Source organism: Taudactylus pleione, unplaced genomic scaffold (assembly GCF_031769625.1).
Source record: "Taudactylus pleione unplaced genomic scaffold, aTauple2 ptg000351l, whole genome shotgun sequence".
NCBI lineage: Eukaryota > Metazoa > Chordata > Amphibia > Anura > Myobatrachidae > Taudactylus > Taudactylus pleione.
This window is the reverse complement of record NW_028284752.1, coordinates 709,450-731,872: the sequence shown is the minus strand read 5'-3', so window position 1 is coordinate 731,872 and position 22,423 is coordinate 709,450. Positions and strand designations below refer to the sequence as shown.

At 44.6% G+C, this 22,423-nt stretch overlaps 1 protein-coding gene across 3 annotated transcripts in view; it reads right to left on the bottom strand.

The window, feature by feature from the left end:
• The window catches only part of CEP95 (centrosomal protein 95), a 51,860-nt gene extending 29,949 nt beyond the window's left edge, over nt 1-21,911 (bottom strand). For 2 of the 3 annotated variants that reach the window (XM_088444194.1, XM_088444197.1), the window contains exons 1-9: nt 21,517-21,911; nt 17,390-17,518; nt 16,977-17,084; nt 15,036-15,149; nt 5,701-5,806; nt 5,287-5,393; nt 4,826-4,942; nt 4,461-4,661; nt 3,765-3,832 (exon numbers count right to left, since the gene is read on the bottom strand). In XM_088444194.1, the coding sequence (XP_088300320.1) occupies nt 3,765-3,832; nt 4,461-4,661; nt 4,826-4,942; nt 5,287-5,393; nt 5,701-5,806; nt 15,036-15,149; nt 16,977-17,084; nt 17,390-17,518; nt 21,517-21,535 (969 nt within the window). In that variant the 5' untranslated portion in view covers nt 21,536-21,911. The remainder of the gene's footprint in view (nt 1-3,764; nt 3,833-4,460; nt 4,662-4,825; nt 4,943-5,286; nt 5,394-5,700; nt 5,807-15,035; nt 15,150-16,976; nt 17,085-17,389; nt 17,519-21,516) is intronic. The other variant, XM_088444196.1, reaches the window with a different exon arrangement.
• Nucleotides 21,912-22,423: the final 512 nt, after the last annotated feature.

Sequence of the window (22,423 nt, the reverse complement as noted above, 5' to 3'; positions counted from 1 at the left end):
CGTTTTTGCCTGTTTGAAATTCGGGTATTTGTATTTAGGGGCCGGAACGTCATCCTCTATGTCAAGAATGGATGGAACCGCCCTAACCAATGTTGGCACATTAATAGAAGATTTAGGTTTCACCTCCCGGACAGGGGAATCCGAATCAGACCATTTCCCCATCATCCGAATACGCATCCGTGTCTGAGAGCTGTGTAGACTGGGATGACATAATTGGGCGATTAGACGCCTTCTGAGGTTTTTCATTCTGCAGTATAGTTTGAAAGGCCGTAGATGAGGCAGCCAAAGCTCTGGACTGAACTAGAGAACACATCCACCCAAGGTGGCTGACAAGCTTGCTGAACTCCCTGGCAGGGAACAATAGACTGCTGGAGGTACCAGAGGAGACTGCATATAAAGCGGTAACACCTGATAGGGAGTAACAGTCTGAGGCCCAGGAGTAGACTGCAATAATTGTGGGATACCCTGAGAAGGGAGGATGGATGATTGCAACCCCATAATAGGGGAGAATGGCCGGAAACCGTCAGGCGATCTGCAATGGAGGCCAGCACCTGAGAAAATACCGCCCAAGGAGGGTCCTGACCCATTGTTGGGGCAGTTTGCGGGACCAGGTGACTGATAGCACCTCACACATAGTCCATCCTGAAGTAAGTTATCCTTACCAACCCCCGCAGTGCAGCGCCTGCAGGGGAACAGAGTGGGAGCAGCGGAGCGCTCAACCTCCTTGTCAGACTAAATAAAACACACACACACACATATACATATATATATATATATATATATATACATACATACATATACATACATACACACACATATCTACATATAGGGAAGTCTGGGAGCGCCAAACTGGGGAACCCACAAGCATGCAACACAGGTCCACTAATATGGTACAGTGTAGCATACAACTGTATATGACGGACCTCACAAATACTTGAATTTATATAAGTGAGATCAAAGAAAAAACCTCCCTACACACAACTGTCAGGGCTGTAGGAAAAGGATAGGTATAGACTGACAGTATTCAGAAATAAAGACACAGACAGTCAGCGCTAGCAAAAGTCACATACCATGCAGAAAGTAATACTCACTGCACCTTGCCACTACAATCAACCTACCCAGATTCAGTGTCTGGGAGGGATATAGTGCTGCATACACTGTCCCTGCAAGGGAGAGGTATACAGGGGGACCGTCCACACGAAGCCTGGGAGATCTGCGCTGCCACTATGAGAAAAGACAGCCGCCGGAGACCTCAGAGGGGGTGTGGCTGTAAGAGGAGAGCAGTTCAGCGATGCCAGACCCGAGCGGAAAGGCGCGCTGAGCTGAGGGAAAGAGCCGCTAAACAGGGAAGGCTGCCTCCCCTGGCTGGCTATTAACCCCCGGAACTTCAGCTCCCGCTGCCTTTAAGGTTCCCTGGTGGTCTAGTGGACGCGCGGGGTATGGGGTGGGGGGGGGGCACCTCCGGCCTGTCCCCAGAGACCGGAGGCTACAGACTGCATAATAAGCTGATCATCGCAAGCGGTGATCCGCGACTTACTTGTCCCCGTAGATCCGGCAGCAGTCCAGGGAGCCCGCAAAGTCCAGCTAGCATAGACTCTGGGGTCCCACTGAGATGCACAGATCTGTACTGTCCCCGCCGGCGGGGTGACAGTCCGTCGCTGCCCGCTCTGAAGAGTTCAAAGTAAAGGCAAACTATCAACTCATAAAATAAAAAGTATCACTGGGCAAACAGTGACCCAACTCTGGCCGAGCACCAACTTAAACTGAGGTGCCTGTGGCTCAGGGGCGGGGTTATAGTGGAGGATGGACCCAGTGCATCCTGGGAGCTAAAGCTTTAACTGCATGGTGCCCGTGGATCCAGATCCAGCTATACCCCAAGGTCAACCCTGTGGACGCCCTATGGATCCTGCAGAAGAAAAATTCATTTTTGTCCTCAAAATTCTACACACAATACCCCATAATGATGACGTGTAAAAGGTTTTTTGCCATGAAGCTCGAAATTGAGCTCAGGTGCATCCTGTTTCCACTTATCCTCGAGATGTTCCTACAGCTTAATTGGAGTCCACCTGTGGCAAATTCAGTTGATTTGACATGATTTTGAAAGGCATACACCTGTCTATATAAGGTCCCACACTTGACAGTGCATGTCAGAGCACAAACCAAGCATGAAGTCCAAGGAATTGTCTGTAGACCTCAGAGACAGGATTGTCTCGAGGCACAAATCTGCGGATGGGTACAGAAAAAAAAAATATCTGCCGCTTTGAATGTCCCAATGAGCACAGTGGCCTCCATCATCCGTAAATGGAAGAAGTTCGGAACCACCAGGACTCTTCCTAGAGTTGGCCATCCGTCTAAACTGAGCTATCGAGGGAGAAGAGCCCTAGTCAGGGAGGTGACCAAGAAACTGATGGTCACGCTGTCAGAGATACAGCATTCCTCTGCGGAGAGAAGAGAACCTTACAGAAGGACAACCATCTCTGTGGAGAGAAGAGAACCTTACAGAAGGACAACCATCTCTGCAGCAATCCACCAATTAGGCCTGTATAGTAGAGTGGCCAGACGGAAGCCACTCCTTAGTAAAAAGCACATGGCAGCCCACCTGGAGTTTGCCAAAATACACCTGAAGGACTCTCAGACCATGATAAACAAAATTCTCTGGTCTGATGAGACAAAGATTGTACTCTGTGGCGTGAATGCCAGGCGTTATGTTTGGAGGAAAGTTCACCAGGCCAATGCCATCCCTACAGTGAAGCATGGTGTTGGCAGCATCATGCTGTGGGGATGTTTTTCAGCAGCAGGAACTGGGAGACTGGTCAGGATAGAGGGAAAGATGAATCAGCAATGTACAGAGACATCCTGCATGAAAACCTGCTCCAGAGCGCTCTTGACCTCAGACTGGGGCGACGGTTCATCTTTCAGCAGGACAATGACCCTAAGCACACAGCCAAGATAGCAAAGGAGTGGCTTCAGGACAACTCTGTGAATGTCCTTGAGTGGCCCAGCCAAAGCCCAGACTTGAATCCGATTGAACATCGCTTCCCATCCAACCTGATGGAGCTTGAGAGGTGCTGCAAAGAGGAATAGGTGAAACTGCCCAAAGATAGGTGTGCCAAGCTTGTGGCATCATATTAAAAAAGACTTGAGGCTGTAATTGCTGCCAAAGATGCATCAACAAAGTACTGAGCAAAGGCTGTGAATACTTATGTACATGTGATTTCTTAGGTTTTTATTTTTTTTATTAAATTTGCAAAAATCTCAAAAACATTACATGTTGTCATTATGGGGTATTGTGTGTAGAATTTTGAGGACAAAAATGAATTTATTCCATTTTGTAATAAGGCTGTAACATAACAAAATGTGGAAAAGGTGAAGCGCTGTGAAAACTTTCCGGATGCAATGTAAGTATAGGTTAGTCGATTCATAACTTAAACTAAAAGTGATGTCCTGGGAGATCAAGTACATACAGCCTCAGCTTTCCAAAATGTTCGAAATCTCCTTAGAACACTGTCCTAAAGAAATGGGACTTCTGCTATGTAATGGAGTAAAGAGGCAACAACTTATAATGTGACATGCCACTGTAGCTTGGTTGTAAGAGTATTTTACCTTCATAAATATGAAAATCCAATTTTGGGGTTATGGTCCTTTAAAATGGCCACTAACCATTTAATCTAGGATATTGTAGGCTATAGAGAATTTTTAGAATTGTCATTAGTGTGGCAATCAGTCTGCCATTTAACCCCTTGGAAACTAGGTATTGATCTCACCTCTGTAGAGATACCATGGCCGACCTCCATTAGACCCCTGCTTGCCAGAGATTTCACTTGCTTTGACTCTAAAAGAAAATTAAGACATTACACCCTGGTCACAAAGGATTAAAGAGGAATTTATCTGCATTTTTATATAAGAGGTTTTTGCAAATAATAATTAAATGGTTCATCAGTCATTTTTGCAACTTCAGGTTCTTCCTCTTGAGAAGTTAAGCAATGGGCCAACAAAGCCTGTCAATGACATAATCCATAGATCTACACTTTCTACCTAATGACTAGTAGTTCTAGTTAAATCTTGACTAAGCCCCTATTCTGTTGATTCAGAAGGCACAAAAAGTCTCATTGAGATGCAAATAAATCTATTCATTTACAGCCAATGTCTTGCTGAACTAAATACAGTATAGTTAAAATGCTACAAGTTATTGTATGAAGGTCAGTCATCAGGATGCTTTTAGTGCCATCCTTGTTGATATCCTTAGGAGAGAGAAATTTCCCCTGGCTGGCCATCATCTTGCACCAGTGCAGGAATTAGTATTTGTCACCTAGGCAACCAAAAGGCTCTGTAGATAGGTTTCTTTGGCAAAAATGTTTATTATTTAGGCAGGCTGAGAAGTAATATTATGGCCAAGTCACATTCGATTAAATCTCCCAGTAAAAATACGATAAGGCCTGACAGCAAAGAGTATCATTTACCTTCACTTGCAGAGCTGGTCATGTCTGGAACATCCTTCATATCAGGGGGAGGCTTCTTGTTTCTCACTAGACTTTCACTGCCTACAGACACCTGGACATCCCGGCTGACAGAAAGAGGCCTGCCAGCCTTGGGCTGATATGGACGATTTAAAGGGATGGCTGCTGGGGTTTGCTCTGGTGTCTGCGGTCTAGCCTGGCCTACTAGAAAACACAAAGATCAAACAAGTGAGAGAGGAGAAAACTGAACAGCGAGACTAGAGGGGAGAATTACAAAAATAAATATTATAACACAAACTAACCCAATCTAAGTGCACAAACATTCAATTTCAATGACAGCTCTCTCTCTGCTTGCAGCATGTACTCACAGTGGGTAGGCTCCTTGTAAGTAGAAGATATGGCAGATCTAGGGACATCAACAATCTTGGAAGCCTGCAATGTAATAGATCTCACTTCCTTCTGCCGCAATCTTTCTAAATCAGAGCCTGTAATTATATAGTAAATTTATACATTTGACTATACAAAACACACACACACACACACACTAACTGTGTACGACTGGCAGAGCACATTGCCAGGACATTAAAGTAAACTATTGACGAGACTAAATATTTTGGAGATTTCCAGGCAATGTAAAGGAGAGGGGCAACCGATCAGACCTGTCATTTATCTAGTACAGGGTAGGAAATTAAATCAAACATATGCTATGGATTACCTGTACAAATGGCCAACAAAACATTCTTCACAGGCAGAAATGAAAACACAGTAATCCAATAAAATGGAGTAGATTTCCTGGCTTATCTGTAGATACCACCTTTATTACACTCACCTCTCAGTGTAAAGGTGTGAGCGGTGTCTCCCAGCCGAATGAGTTCCGCTGTGGATTCAGACCCGTCCACTTCCCAGGAAGGTGCAAGGTTGTCAAAGGAGTGAGACCTGCATAGAACACACTGTCATTTAGGCTGCATGATGTGACTGCCAGTAAAGATCTTGTATGCTCCTTTTCATTCAGAACAGTGTCCTGCCAATATCGAAGAGCATTGCAACATCTAAGTGCATTGCAATAAAAAAAAAAAAACATAAAATGGAAAAAACCCTGCTTCTTATTCAACTAACTGACAAACAGTAACAGGGCAGGAAGCTAAAACATTCCGATTTCAGAGCTCCCCAATATAAGAATTCTTCATAACTAGATTTGGGGACACGGACACACACACTTTACTAACCAGGCATAGAGTCTCACCCTGTAGAGGAAGGCTGCCTCAGGCCAGGCAACCCATCATTATGCCCCTTGGGATTGTCCTCTTGTTTCCTTCTCAGGTTAAATTCTTTATAATTTTCCATATCATCTAAACAAACGAAATGAACAGCAATAAGAACAAGCGTCCCAGCTCAGAAATGTAGTTTGGATGTGAAGCATTTATATATACCTTCTTATTGTACAACAAAACATGAACAAATAAAAATAAACCAAAAAAAAAAAAAAAAGAACATCATAATTTATAAGTAACCACACCACCATCTGTCTATATGTGGATATCAATAAAAGACTGCTTGATTTAAGCAGATGATTACATATTACCGGGAGAATAAAGCTGGGAGCCTACAAGTTTAGCACCGGACACGGTTTCTGAAATGGGACAGCATAATGGCAAGATCCATTTGTGAGATGGGCCAGAACATCACTCTGATTAAACGGGTGCCGGACTGTAGATAGACAATGTCTAAATCGACCCCAGATGTTAGACAGTCAATAGATCTAAAGGTATAAAAGGTCGACACACTAAAGGTCGACATGTAAGAAGATCGACAGTTACAAATGGTCGACACAAAAAATGATTGACATGATTTTTTTTTTTTTTAAGGGTTAGGTTTAGGCACTTAAGATGAGCCAGTGTCCAACGTCATTCCCTACCATCCAAGTGGGCATGGAGGGGAATAAATCCATGTGGCGAGCGAAGAGAGCCACCGTGCCCGCAGCGTGGCGAAGCGAACCCGCAAGGGGCAGAATGGTATTTCCGAAAAAAAAAGAGGAAGGTGTCGACCATTTTCCATGTCGACCTTTAGTGTGTCGACCTTTTGTACCTGTCGATCTATTAACTGTCTAACATCTGGGATCGATCTAGACATTGTCTATCTAATTTCTATCTCTTATACCACACTCGATTCAACAACTGGAACAGATCATTTCATGGTTCACTATAAAAACATACCAGGATAATGGTGCATACACACGATCAGATTTTTCCTTCAGATATGAACGATAACGATTTAAAAATCGTTCAGTCGTTCATATCTGAAGGAAAATCGTTCATATCGGACATGCCTGAACGATGGACGATCAACGATGCGCGTTCCCGTTTGTCAGATAACGATATCTGACATCTGATGGGTTTGCAGTCAGACTTGGACGATTCCATTCATTTTAATGCAGTCAAAAATCGTTCAATCGTTCAAATCGTTCAAAACTTTGGTAAAATCGTTCAAATCGTTCAGATCGTTTAATCGTTCAATCGTTCATCTGACAAATCTGACAAGTCTGACAAATCTGACCGTGTGTACGCTCCATTAGTCGCACAAGACTTGTTAACATAGAAACTTTGAACTTAAATAGAGAAAATCATTAGTCCATCTATTTTGTCCCTTTTTATGTGCTTTTATTTATTTAGGATAGGAAACGATGGGCGAGGTGTATAGGGTGTGAGTTTTGAAAGAGAGAGAGTATATAGCTATACTCGGACAGTTTCAGAACTCACCCATGTAAGTGTGTGAGAACATAGAAATTTGCATGTTTCTCACACCTTGCAACTCACAGTCAACGTAATAGTGTGCAAGTGTTTCACTCGCACACTATTACTGTGTGAAAACCTGTAAAGAAATAGACCTACTTCAGCATAGCGAGTGTAGCCTGAGCAGGTCTGAGTTACACAAAAAGATGCACAAAAAGATACACACAGAAACATGTAAGTTTCTGTGTGTAAAAACAAAGTAAGCAGTTAAAAAAAAAAAAAAAAAAACACGTGTGGCCTTCCCACAAGCATAACCAGCGCCGGGCTCTGTAGAGCCTGTCCGTGTTCTTAAAATACAGGGTAAAAAATGCATAGGGTTCCCCAATATTTTAAGAACCAGCACAAGGCTCTGCTGAGCCGGTCCTGGTTGTGGAAATGCCGGGAAAAAATGAATAAGGGTCTCCTGCATTTTCCACAACCAGCACTGGACTATTTCTAGTGGGGGTGTAATGTCACAGCCAGGGGAACCTTTCACCAGGTCTCCCGGCCAAAACATTAGACCTGACCGCTAGTCAGCCCAGGCCGGGGATCCCTGGGGAGGTGAGGACTACAGGTCCCAGCAAGCCTCCCCCGCATGCTGGTACTTGGAGAACCAAAATAAATAAAATAACCACAAGACACAGACACACACACCGAGAAAGAAAAGTTTTATTAAAAGCATACATGCATGCATACTCACATTCATGCATACTCACCTAGAATAAATATGGCATAGAAGGTCACAAGAAGAAAAGATAAACACCTAATCTGAAAGTCAGGAGTGCCACGCTAGCAACATGCAGTGTGACGGTTTATACAGAAGCTCCAGCCTACAGTGGACTATTGGTTTCTTATGGCAAGCATCAGCTGAAGGACAATTAATATTTTCATGAGAGAGTCATCTGTGTTTGGACAATTACTTTTTCATCTCCATCTGGTGAAAGGTACTTCTGGTAAAATAAACACCTTGGTGACTAAGCTTCCTGTACAATTTAATGAAAATGAGTTAAGGTAAGACCTTACCTTTGTTATCTCTCTTTCTACGAAGTTCTTAGGGTCCACAGGGAGACCTTGGGGTATAGGTGAACCACAGTTAAATTTTTCCCCCAGGATGCACTGGGTCTCCCTCCTATACCCTGCCCCCAGGGCCAGAAGCACCTCAGTTTCCTAGCAAGCCAGAGGAGGAGAAAAGAGAGAAGAAAGTCTGGAACACTCAAAAGTCACATACACAAAAAAAAGGAGACGGAAAACTGGTGACCAAAGCGAAGCCTTACAAAGCTAAAACAGGCGAGGCGCCATGGCGAGCTGCCCACGAAGGACCCACAGACCGAGTAGAATGAGCAGTAACAGAGGGTGGCACTGAAGGCCCTCACGAGTGTAAACCTCAGAGATCGGCATGCAAAGCCATCTAGCCAAAGTGTGTACATTGTGGATTCCACAAAAAGGGATGGCCAGCCAGAGTACAAACAAGGAGTTTGACTTCCGAAGGGAACTGGTATGGTCCACAGAACACCTGAGGGCACGTGCCAAATTCAAAGAGGCCTCACCTGCCAAGAGGTCTGGAGAATTAAAGGCTGGTACAATAATTTCCTCATTAATGTGGGAACAAGAAACCACCTTAGGAAGGCACCCAGGGCGAGACCGAAGCACCATCCTGTCCTGGTGAAAGACAAGAAATGGGTAACGGCAAGAGAGAGCCCCCAAGTCTGACACTCTTCTGGCAGAAGCAATAGCCAAAAGAAAAACAGACTTAGCTGCAAGCCATTTGAGATCCACTAAGTCCAGGTGTTCAAATGGAGGGCCCTAAGGACAACAGCCAAATACCAAGGCGCCACTGGAGGGACAATGGGAGACTGAATGCGAAAGACACCCTGTAGGAAAGCGCGGATATCAGGAAGAGGAAAAATCCTTCGCTGGAACCATTACTGGAGCAGATACATGCACCTTCAGTGAAGCAAGGCGGAGAACAAGATCCAAACTCGCCTGCAGGAAAGCCAAAACACTGGATATCCGAAATACCTGGGGGTCGTAACCTCTGGGACGACACCCTGTGGTAAATCCAGGCAGAGGACTGTTTATGCGCTCTGAGCATGGCGTTAACCACACAGAGCCAGAAAAACCCTTTGACCTTAGCAAGATTGACTCAAGAGCCACACCGTCAAAGACAGATGACCCACTTATGGGTAAAGGCAAGGACCTTGACACAACAGGTCCGGACGTTGGGTCAACAACAACGGAGTGTCAGTGGAGAAACTCTGAAGATCTGAGTACCAGTGACGTCTGGGCCACGCTGGAGCCACCAGCAGGACAGGGCCTCCTCTCGTTTGAACTTCCCAAGTACTCGAGGAAGAAGGGAGATTGGAGGAAACAGGTACGCAAACTGGAAGGTCCACTTGACTGACAGAGTGTCTACCAAGAGAGCCTTGGTGTCTCTTGTCCTGGACCCGCACACTGGCAGTTTGTGATTGTGTCGGGAGACCATGAGGTCTACGTCCAGAAAGCCCCACTTGTCCACTAGGAGCTGAAATACTTCTTGACGAAGAGACCATTCCCCGGGATGCACGTCGTAACGGATGAAGAAGTCCGCTTCCCAATTGAGAACTCCTGGAATGAACACTGCTAATATGGCTGGGAGATGACCTTCCACCCATGTCAGAAAGCGTGACACCTCCGTCATTTCTGCCTGACTTAGAGTTCCTCTTTGTTGGTTGAAGCAAGCCATGTCGTGGTGTTGCCTGCCTGAACTTGCATGGGCTTTCCGTGAAGTATGAGTCCGGCTTGCTGCAGGGCCCTGAAGACCGCTCGAAGTTCCAATATGCTGATTGGCAGGGCAGACTCCTCTGCTGTCCGTCTGAAATGAGCGTGGACCTGTCACTGCGCCCCAACCCCAGAGACTGGCGTCCGTTGTTAAATTACCCAGTCCGGGATCCAAAAGGGGTGACCCTTGGTTAGATGAGATGTTTGTAGTCACCAAGATAGAGACAGACACACCATCGTCTGAGCTTTGATCCGATCTGTTGACCCGTTCCATCTGGAGAGTATTAGCCTTTGCAAAGGCCTGGAATGGAACGGAGCATATTCTACCATGTTGAAGGTGGACACCATGGATCCCAGAACTTGCATTGCTGAGTGGATCGACACTCGGCGATTGTGAAGACATCTGTGCACTCGTAGTTGAAGTGTGGAGATCTTGTCTGATTTCAGAAAGATTCTCTAATCCTGAGAATCCAGCAGGGCTCCCAGATGAATCATTCTCTGTAAGATGTTCAGGGAGGACTTTTTCCAGTTGATTAATCATCAGTGCTTGAGAAGGAAAGCAATGGTTAGCTGTAGATGGCTTTGAAGCACCTCTGGGGATCCTGCTAAGAGCAGGAGGTCGTCCAGATAGGGCATCCAACTGCTACCCTGACCACGCAGGTGGGCCGCCATAATAGCCATAGTTTTGGTAAACACCCGTGGAGCTGTGGACAGTCCAAAGCCATGAAATTAGAAGAGTTGCTGTAGTATAGCAAACCAGAGAGAACGCTGATGAGAGGGAGCTAAAGGTACGTGTCCTAAATATCCAGCGATACCATAAAGTTCCCAGGCTCCATAGCTAGGATGATGGAGCTAAGGGTTTCCATTCTGAACCTAGGCACCTTTAGGAAGGATGCAGACCGGAATCCAAAAGGGGCGCCCCCTGGTGAGATGGCCAGTCTACAGCCACCAAGCAAGAGAAAGAAGCACCTCCGGAGAGAGCACCATCGTTTGCTTTATCCAGTGGGGTAATCAGTCCCACCTGGAGAGGATCAATTTCTGCAGAGGCTGGGAATGAAACTGGGCATATTTCACCATGTCGAACGTCGACACTAAGGAACCCAGTAACAGCATTGCTGAGTGGAAGGACACTCGGCGACTGTGGAGGCATCTGCATACTTGCGTCAGCAAAGTGGAGATCCTTTCCATAGACAGAAAGATCCACTGCTGTTGTGAATCCAGATGTAGCATCCTTTAGGGATGGTAGCAGGGAGGACTTCTTCCAATTGATTAACCACCCGTACATCTGTAGCATAGATATAGGCAGCTGTAGGTGGTGGTGGTGAAGTCCCTGTGGAGACCCTGCCAACAATAAAAGGTCATCCAGGAATGGTAACAGGCGGACACCCTGCCGCCGCAGATGGGCTGCCATTACCGCCATAACTTTGGTAAACACCCGAGGTGTAGTAGATAGGCCAAAGGGCAGAGCCCGAAACTGGAAATGTTATTGCAGTACAGCAAACCGGAGAAAAAGCTGGTGAGCCGAAGCAAGTGGAATATGCAGGCATGCATTCTGAATATCGAGAGACACCATGAAATCCCCAGGTTCCATAGCCATTATTATTGAGCGTAGGGTTTCCACCCTGAACCGAGGTACCCTGAGGAATTTGTTCAGGGACTTAAGATTGAGGAGAGGCTGGGATCCGTTTGGATTTTGGACCAGAAAGTTTGGATTAACAACCTGTTCCCCTCTGGGACAACGGGACTGGTACTAGGACTTCTGCTTGTAGCAAGGATCGTATGGCTTTCTGGATTTGTAAGGCCATGTCGTCCCGTGAGAGACTACTTCTCTTACCCAGGTGTCTATGGTGGTCCGAAAACAACACTGGGTAACCAGAAGAAGGCGGCCTCCCACCATGATATCCCACAGAGGGAGGCCCATAACATTAGACCGAGGGTTTATCCTCAGGCCTGGAGTACAAGACATCCTCCTTCCATGTCAGTTTCGTAGTTTTGACAGCCCTACTGGAGCTGACGGCCTTGGGAAGATCTGACCTGTGGGCTAAACTTGAGGACGTAAGGATCGAAATGAGAAGGTGCAAGGCTTCGCTGAAGCCGCAGCCGAAGGCAAAATCGCAGAATTAAACCGCCGACTTGTCAACAATCCTGTCCATGTCAGGACAGAACAATACTCCGGTGTATGGGAAGCATTGTAGGCCTTTTCTTGGAATCACCATCTGCTCTCCAAAAATGCCACCACAGGAAACGGCAAGCCGCCACAGAGATACTAAAAGTCAGGAGAGTGATATCAAACAGCCTTCCTAATGTGTGGCTGCATCTCTGATGTTACCAACCAAAAAACGTCTGAGGCCTAGAAGCATTTGAGGGAATGAATATAGACTTCTGGCAAACCTCCACCTTCCTAACCTTCAGTGAAGAAATGGAAGGCATAAGTAACGCAGCACTTGTAATTAACCATATTACATGTGAAGCCACTGCAGAGGATGAGTTCCATTTCATGCAAGAAACTTCAGGAAATATATAACACGCAGCCAAACGTCAATAAGGTTGATACCTCATACCGGGCGTTCGCCAGGCTGTAGCCCTGCGATCAACTAATTGATCCGGTAAAGGGAATTCCGCAGAAGCAGCCCTTTATTTGTACAAACAGAGCCTGCTTGAACAGAGGAGCTGGTTCATTATCCTCTATGACCCAGACGGCTCCGATACTTCACACCAAAGCAGGAATAGTAACTCCAAACAGAGTCTCCATCTCCGTCATCAGTCAGAGTTGTGTGGACTATGATGACACCAGAGAACGCCTAGATGGCTTAGCGGCTTTCTCCTCCTGCAACTAGTCTGGAGAGCAGTAGGAGGTAGCCGCCATCTACCCCTGGCGGGGACACAGGAGGAATCTATATAGCAGTAATCTGTTGTGGCAATCCCCGAGAGGGAAAAACAAACCGACTGCTGTGGTAACCCCATAGTGGGGAAAACAGCTGGCACCGCTAAGCATCCCGCAATAGTAGCCAGGACCTGAGATAATAGGAAGCCCAAGGGGGTTCCTGCACAGGTACCGGGACATTAGAAGGGCCTGGTAGACTATACCACCTAATCCATCCTGCATCATCTCCTCCTCACATAAACCTGCAGCACCTGACCTGAAACATAGCAGAGCGCACAGTATTGTCTCTCCCAGCGTAGCTGTAGGGCAATATCGCACTATTAATGCCACCAATAAGTGTGTGTGAGTATGAGATTGTATATATGTATATGTATATATATATATATATATATATATATATATATATATATATATATATATATATACACACACACACACACACACATACATACATACACACACACTAGTTAGGAAGGCAAATTACTAGTCCCGTCTGATGCTTGGGCAAGCTGCAGGAGCTTACTGCTCAGATATGGCAGAGTGCAACGTACAACAGTATGTGACAACTCTCACAAATACTTTGCTTTATATATGAGAGATATCAGAAACACCCTGACTACATCTGTAAGAAGGGCATTAAATCAGAGATAGAAATTACAGTTTTGTACTGACAGTTTGTGGGGGAAAAAAAAAAATAGACACAGACATCGCTAGCATAAGTCACATACAATGCAGAAATGAACCTGCACAATGCCACTATAATCAACTACACAGTGTCTGGTAGGTAATAGTGCTGCATACACTGACCCAAAAGGGAGAGGTATGCAGGGGGACGGGGAGCACTCTGGCCAGAAAGACTGCGACATTACCAAGAAAATGTCCGCTGGATTACTCAGAGGTGGCGTGGCCCGAGGAGAGCAGCTCAGTGTAGCCAGACCGTCGAGGAAAGGCGCGCATAGCTATGGGGAGGAGTCGGCTGTTAAGACAGGGAAGGAAGCCTCCCCTGGCCATCAATTAACCCCTGGGACGCTGGACTCGCGCCCTTACTAAGCCAGCATGTGTCCCAGGTGGTCTAATGGAAGCACAGGACTCAGTGCCTATCTCCACCCGCCGTCGTCCCCAGAAAGTCCACCCGGCCATGGAGGAAAAGACTGCATCTCAGCGGGTCACCACCTGCCTGCTCCCCGTAGCGCCCGGCCGCAGTCCAGGAATCCTCCGGGGTCCCTGCTAGCCAAAACCCCGGAGGCCCGCCGAGATCCCCGGATCCGTACCGGAGGAGCCTCTTTGCCCCGATGGCGGGGTATAGGAGGGAGACCCAGTGCATCCTGGGAGAAAAATGTAACTGCGTGGTGCCCGGATGACCACATCATCACCTATACCGCAGGGTCTCCCTGTGGAGCCTATGGACCCTGAAGTAGAAACACAAGCTATCAGGGCAACTTGTGTCCCAGTAAGCATGCAAAGATTGGCGGCATTGTGTATTTTAGCTTTTGCTGCTGTAACAGGAAGGGCTCACTTTCATCCTGCTCCAATACTCTTTATAGCAATTTGTCATTATGGAGCTCTCTTAGTAGTGCCAATTGGCCAAAAGAGCCACTCACAGTGTGATTCGTGCACCGATGCAGTTTTAGCGTGCACACGCGCGATACTTTTCCGCCTCCAAAGCAGGCGAAGTCAGGGTTAACTTAACGCGGCTCGGCTCAAATTCAATACGGCTCTTAGTCTGTTGTAGGAGAGTAACTGCTACCAGCACCAGGCTTGTTACCATGTATTGCTTATGCTTCTGGTCAGTACCTCTTTGCTTATTACACTGGCCAACAACAAGTTCCATTACAGTGTTTGCCTCCTGGGTTAGCAAAACTATCCAATATTGCTGGAAGGCTGTCTTACGCATCAGTCCTTTCCCCAATAGTCCAAAAAAAGACACCAGTGCTGCATTACATTGCATCATAGGTTAATACTTATATGTAAAGAGTTGTAGTGCATCTGGACATAGAGTAAACACATTTATGTAGCACATGCAAGAAAGGAAAGGGGATCCCAGGCAGTTATATGACGATCAAAGGTAGAAGTATCTTCCATGATGCAGTGCGCCCAATGTACTGAAGAAGTTTTTGTGATGCAGAGGTCCCAGTGTACCATTCCAGTCTGCAGGTCTCTGTGACTCACCTTCATTCTGGGAAGAAGCTTCGCTGATCTGTTCGGTCAGATATTCCAGCAAGCCATCAAATATTTCCAGGAGATTTTTGATGGACTCTGTGTCCCCTCGGACAATGTTCTCTCCTGCAAAAAGATCAAAGTGGATTATTAGGTTAACTACGTTTCACTTGTGAACTCAACAGATTTCCCGTGTTGGGTGTACAAACTTAAGAAAAAAAAAACCTAGTAAACAGATGGTGCAAGTGTGCACCGATGCCGATTATGGGTATCAAACACAGGATGTGAATAGGGGAGTGCAGCTCTACATAGGGTTGAATATACACATTTAGTTCCATACACACAAGGCAGGAGCAATTCAGGCCAACATTCAGCCAAAAAGTCTGTGTACACTGGGCCTGATTCAGACCCGCTCGCAAGCGGGTCGATGGTGGCCCAGTGCGCATGCACGAGACCCGGATAGCGACGGGCAAACCGTCGCTCCAGGTCTCGTACCAAAGGGGGCGTGCTGTCGATGTTGAGTGACCGCACGCCCCCTTTGGTGGGCGGGCTGGGGGCGTGGCTGCCCAGATGGAGGCATTCCCATGGGAACGCCTACCATCTGGGGCTGGCCCCACTGACATCACAAGTGCAGTGGGAGTGCTTTCGGCTCTGGTAGAGCCGAAAGCACTCTAGGGTTTGCGGCAACGAGACCCTACCACAAGGGTCTCGTCGCAAGCCCGATGGTCGCGATGGTCTTGACCATCGCGACCATCTTCCTGGCCGCTCGCTATAGCTGTGGGTGGTCACCCACAGCTATGCGAGCGGCCAGGAAGCCTCTCTGAAAAAAAAAGAACGACGGCCCCGATTCAGAGCGAGCGCTCTGTCAGAGGGTCCGGCTCTGAATCAGGCCCACTGTGTGCAAATATCCACTGCTCCCTAAGTGGCTTCTTACGTTCGCTTCACTGTGCTTGTGAGGCAACAGAGCTGTGACGTAGAAAGAACCACCATGCGCTCTGCTGGGTTCAGGGACCAGGGAGAAGCCTCTTTGCCTTGGAAAATTAAAATTTACTGGAGAGGTATAGACAAAATGGCAAGCTCACAGCACAATCAGACCCCAGACTCAGGTAACGTGGAGGTGAAGCATACCTCCCCTCCATTTGCCACATTGTAGATGTGGAAGAGGAATACCAAAGTTTTATCAATAAGTGGATATCCCAATTATAAGGATTCTGGAACAGAATTAGGTTAGGAATAATCGCATTAGATGGGTCAGAAGAAAAGTATGTGAGATTTGCAATCTGGTGGATATTTAGCAAGATATTACCTATTAAAAAAGGTGTGCAGGTTTAGTTTTCATTTTATTTAAAAACATACCTTATTGTTAGGTTAACGACACATTTATAAGCTTTACCTTGCTACAACCCGATATAATGTGCCATTCGATAAACAGTATGTAAATGGGCTAATATATCCATTTTATTAGCGCAAAAACAAGACAGGCAGTCTCCCTTTATAAATAAAATACAGAGAAATGTGCAGAAAAAAAAACTTTTAGTCGACATTTCCAAAATTGCTGTAAAAATAATGGGTCATGGGTTCGATTCCCACCATGGCCCTACCTGTGCGGAGTTTGTACATTCTCCCTGTGCTTGCGTGGGTTTTCTCCGGGTACTCCAGTTTCCTCCCACACTCAAAAAATATACTGGTAGATTAATTGGCTCCCAACACAATATTAACCCTAGTGTGTATGTGTGTGCGCATGTGATAGGGAATATAGATTGTAAGCTCCACTGGGGCAGGGACTGATGTGAATGGCCAGATATTCTCTGTAAAGCGCTGCGGAATATGTGTGCGCTATATAAATAACTGATAATAATTATACTATAATAATTTTCACATTTACTACAGACCTATTGGACAAGAGATGACATATTTGATTACCAGTTAATCCCCAGTAGTCCCTATAATTACCTGTTATATGAGACAGACTAACTTGCAAATAGTCAAGAGCAAGCGAGTCGATCACAGACTGGACGTTGTGAGCGTCATCTTCTGGGCTTTGAGAGTTGGCAATAAAATCTGTGGAAAGCATACACTTACATTACTACCAGGTTAGTCCCCTCAGGTCCTTCACACAGGTGTGCCAGCATCAAGTCTGCTGTTTGTCCCATGGAAGTCTCTGCTTTGATCGATAAATGTGAAAATGCAATAGACCCCAACCTATTCAGTAACATGCTCTATTCGGAATTCTGGGCCATTCTCGGAACTTAACAGAACCTTTACAATAAAACTATGCACAGGTGAATGAACCCTATAAAATGTAGACTATATAAATTCACATGACATCTCACCATTTTATATTAATCATATAAGCCATTACTTACCAGGCACTTTCTCTCCTAAAATATTCTCATACAGTGCAACAAAGACGTGTGCATCACAGTACTTCAAGTCACTGACTTGTAAATTAAGATGGCATTTGTACAGCAGGTTGTTGGCAATAGTCTCCCAGTCTATACAGAAAATATGAAAGAGTATAAAGGTCATTCCAAATTAAATTGTATCACAGCAGAAGCCAATACATTTTCAAACTTATTTCTTTCTACTGATGAACTTAATGTGACTGTTACAGTGACTTTAGATGATGTAGTGAATGTTCGTGATTGGTCCTATGTTGAATATGATGGAGAGTTACCCAGGTGAGATCAAGGACATCAGAGAGGTGAATACAGAGTTTTAAGTATAGTTTGGTTAACATTCAGGTTTTTGTTTGTGTGTCAATCATAAGTTTAGGGTCTTAAAAGGTGAATAGCATAACAATCATATTGTAAAAATAATTAGGAGAGCAGGTTTAAATAAATATATAAGGCCCCTCAGTTCCTATGTCCATTCCGTTGTAACATGAGTCACGCATATAAACAATAAAATGTAACTACTAAGAGCTTACTTTTTTTCTGCTTCTAAGCAATAATTATGACTACCTACACCATATATTATCATATTTTTAAAATGTTGAATTTCAGCTTCATTTGTGTGTGTGGTGCATTTAAACTTCTAAAAATGAACATGAAATGTAACATGGGTCACATGGAATGACCCATAAGAAGTCACTGCACAGTTGACAAAGACAAGGCAACAAGAGGCATGACTTGCTTTCATTACATACCATACAATCAAATAATAAAATGACAATGTCGTAACAGAAGTAACAAAATGAATAAAACTTTTCACTAACTAAACAGATCACCTTAAAATTAATATATTTTTGGTACATACAAACTTGACACCTCTAATATTGCTTTATAACTGATTATGCAAAATAACACACTACTATACACTTGTCCTTGGAAGAGGGTAAAATACGGAAACATAGTAAATGCATTGAAAAGGCCGGAGACAATGTAAAGTGTATTCAAAAAGTCGGAAACCATATTAATTGCATTGAAAAAGCTGGAAATCATAGTAAATAGATTTAAAAGCCGGCTTTCTCAATATGTTTACTGTGGTTTCCGTATTTTTTAGTGCATTTAGGGGTCTATGTACTAAAGCTTGATGAGAGATAAAACTGTGAAAGAAAAAGTATTAACCAATCAGCTCCTGTCATTTTTCAAACAACGCTTGTAAAATGTAAGTTAGAAGCTGATTGGTTAGTATTTTATCTCTCACAATTGTCTCTCTCGCCAGTCTTTGATAAACACCCCCCTTAATATGATTTCCAGCTTTTTCAATGCATTTAGAAAGATTTCTGGCTTTTTCCATACACTTTACATGGTTTCCGGCTTTTTCAATGCATTTACTATGTTTCCGGCTTTTACCCACACCCCATAACTGCATCCATTTCTATGAAATTTGCAACAGTAGATTATTAGCTGTGGCAAATACTATTCTGATACTGGAAATATTTATATGCTCAGGGGAGAAACTGGTTATGATCAGCTACAAGAACAAGAAGACATTAGCAAATTTAGGGGCCTATGTATCAAGACATTTTATGTATTGATCGTACGTACTATTTCACAGAAATCTCCTGCAAAGTGCTAAGCACTTCAGATTGCAGTCCCCATTATTATCATCAATGGGGACTACGATCTGCCCCCTATGCACTAAACTCCAAAAAGCAAAGCTTTTCGGAATTTAGCCCTGGTAGTTTACACCATCTTCAGATTTGTCTATAGAGGCTCCCTGGGAAGAAGAGAGATCTTTCGATCCCTCTCTCGCAGCCCCCAGCCAGTCCCGGAAGCTGACACTGTGCACATGTGCAGTGTCAGCTTCCCCCGGGGAAGTCTTTCACTTCTGTGAAAGAGTTCTCCAAAATGCCAGAGATATAACTAGCGGAGACAGCGGTTACCGCAACTGCTGTCCCTGCGAGTTCCCAGTAGTACATAGCTGGGATATGTTCATTAAAAACTAAAATATTCCCGACGAGATGGAACGTTAAGAATCGCGGCAGTGCCGCAATTATTAATACATAGGCCCCTTAGTGTACTAAAGTTTTGTGATCATAGACTAGATGATGGATCAACAGTTTGTTCATTATGTATGTTTAATCTTTATGAATAGGATAAAACCCTCTCCCTGCAACAAAACCAGAATAATATTTATTTTTGTTTTTTCGAATAGATTGATCTTAGGGAAACTATAATATTTTCACCTATAGAAGAGCAATTTATGGTGCGTACACATGGTACGATGAAAATGGACGATATGAACGATAACGATCGTATTGTTAATATCGTGCATTTTTCGGTGCCGAACAACCAGCATAGGCATGTACGGACAATAACGTCCATCGCTCGTGCATGCAGGCCAACCTGGTCGATATGGACCAGGTTACTATAGGGACCTGTGATCATTAATCGCGGGTCATTGGTAGGTTCGTGGTGTGCTAGATGATCAATATCGATCATCCAGAACACCCGGGGAGATCGTTTAACGATATCGTTATCGTTGACGCTCGTCCTGTGTGTATGCACCATTATTATAACCCAAATGAAATTTAGATCAGTAGAAAAATTCTACAATTAAAGGCCGTATTCAATTAGACGCGAAAGCCAAGATCCATGAAAAAGTATCGCCGATTGCGACTTTTCACCGGTTGGAAGCTTATCTCCGTATTCAATTCCAAATACTTTTTGCGTATGCGGAAAGTCAATGCAATGTAATAGGCGAAAAAGATTTGCCTCTGAATAGCAGGAGAAATTTTTTTATTTTTTATTTTGGGGTGCAAAGGTGGGGAAACCACTATGACCCTTGAACCCTCAAAAACCCTTAGAACCCTCAAAAGGACAACTGCGTCAAAAAATTCCTTGAAAAAAAAACCCGTAAGAACGCTCCAAAAAAGTACTTTCATTTTGGGGTGAAAAAGCAAGAAGTGGGGGGACAACTTCAAAAACTAGCAAAATAATGTTCTGGGGGTGCTCTAAGAAGGGGCCAAGTGTTTTGGGGATTGCAGATGCTTTTATGACGGAGGAATTTCATTTTTATTAAAACTTCACTTTAGAGACATTAAAAGATGCTAGCACCCATTTTTAGGTACCCCAAATTTGCCAGGACTACTTATTTTCTCAAAAAAATACTGCTTTATGCCATTCTACACCACTTGTGCAAAGACGCTAATTAGAGGCTATTGAACCAACTTAAGTACCCCAAATAGTTTTATTAGGACTACTCGGGCACTGCTACATTGATCCCCAATGTTCCTGCATCTTTTTTGGGGGGGGGTTCAGGCTGATTTCCCCCGATTCTGACACTACTTTCCTTCTGTTCTGACTTTAAGGGTCGCCGTTTTCACGTCTTTTGGAATTGAATATGGTGAATAGCGGGGACGCGCACGATAAGTTTCCGCGTCCAAAAGACGCGATGTAGGCGAAAAGTCCGGCAGGCAAAACTTTGTTGCGGATGCAAAACTAATTTAATACCGCCTTAAATTATAATTTTTTTTTGTTCAGCAATACCTTTATCACCTGTAATGCGATTTAAATTTTGAATATTTGTGCTCCATTATATATTTTAAGGTACCTAGGAAAATCTATGTTTTAATAAATTCACATACATTCATTGTTTTCTATATACAAAGCCATTTTTGTTTACAAGCAGTGCCCCCAAAAGGGTTCTTCCTTACGGTTTATGCTACCTCTTTTTGCATCAATATAATTTCAATATTCATTCATACTATAAACCCCCAGGGAGCACCACCAACTACTACTATTATGAGCGACGTTTGGCTCTTTATTAGAAATTATTAGTTGGTTATCATTACCTTAAATTTATTCCACCAGAATACTCCTGTGCAAGATAACCACAGTTTTCTTTATGTTAAGAAGAGACCAGGCTCAGATGCATGTCAATGTAGCAGCTATGAACTGTAACTCTCCCCTGGCAGTCCCTAAACATAAACAGGTCACATTGGCTTGCCCTGTCCCAGGGTAATCTTAATCTATGGTGGGTGCCCCTCCTGCTCCTGATGTGGTGAGAATAGAAGTAAATAATGGCTATCACCAATCACACTGACCTGTCTCCTGTGTGCCCATCGTGCCCTGGATTATAAACCGCCTGTTGCCCCAGATCTTCAAAGCCTTTAGTCCCAGGGATGCCAAGCTTTAAATTGCCCCTCTATCACCCTGCACCAGCAGCTCAGGGCATTTAAACCGCCAGTGATCTGTGATTGGCTGACTCAGCCATGGCTGTTGCTTCCGGATATGACGTCACACCCCATTAGGTAAACGGGTGTATTTTTCAGCTCTCCGCTTATGGCCCGGCCCGGAACTCAGCGTTAGGTGTCTGGGTCTGTCAGTAGCTTAAAATGTACTCCTGACCGGTACTGAAGGGGGAACCGTGGTGCGTTAATACCCAGTAACTGTATACCTCCGCAAAAATGTAGTCCTGACGTGACGTCCCATTACACAAAGGAAACAGAAAAGAGGCGGGGCCGTGCCGGAACTGGTGGAGATGACGTAAGGGGGTGGGGCCAACTGCTGCTGTAACCAGGGGACGGTTATACAACACTGACAACATAACAATGATATATGCTTTATTACATATATTGCAGTTGGATAGTTTAACATATTTGGCAATATATTATGGACATAAATAATATGAAATGCACCTCAGAGTGTTCATGATCATATATGTCTATATATGTATAGATATATTGGTGTTGCTATATTTCACCCCCCTGATGCACCAATATATTGATTCAAATCAGATTTATTTATTTTTAAATAAACAATAAGGAACACAGTGGCTGTAGCAATGCAATTTACTGACAGTTGCCGGTCAATGTAAGGCCCATAATCCACAGTAGTAGAGCTGGTGTGCTCAGAAGTATACAGCGTTTCCCTGCTCACCAGTGTTTCTAGCTGTGGGAAGCTATGTCCCCGTTTTGGAGATGTGATGAGCCCAGAGTCTGCTTCGTCGGA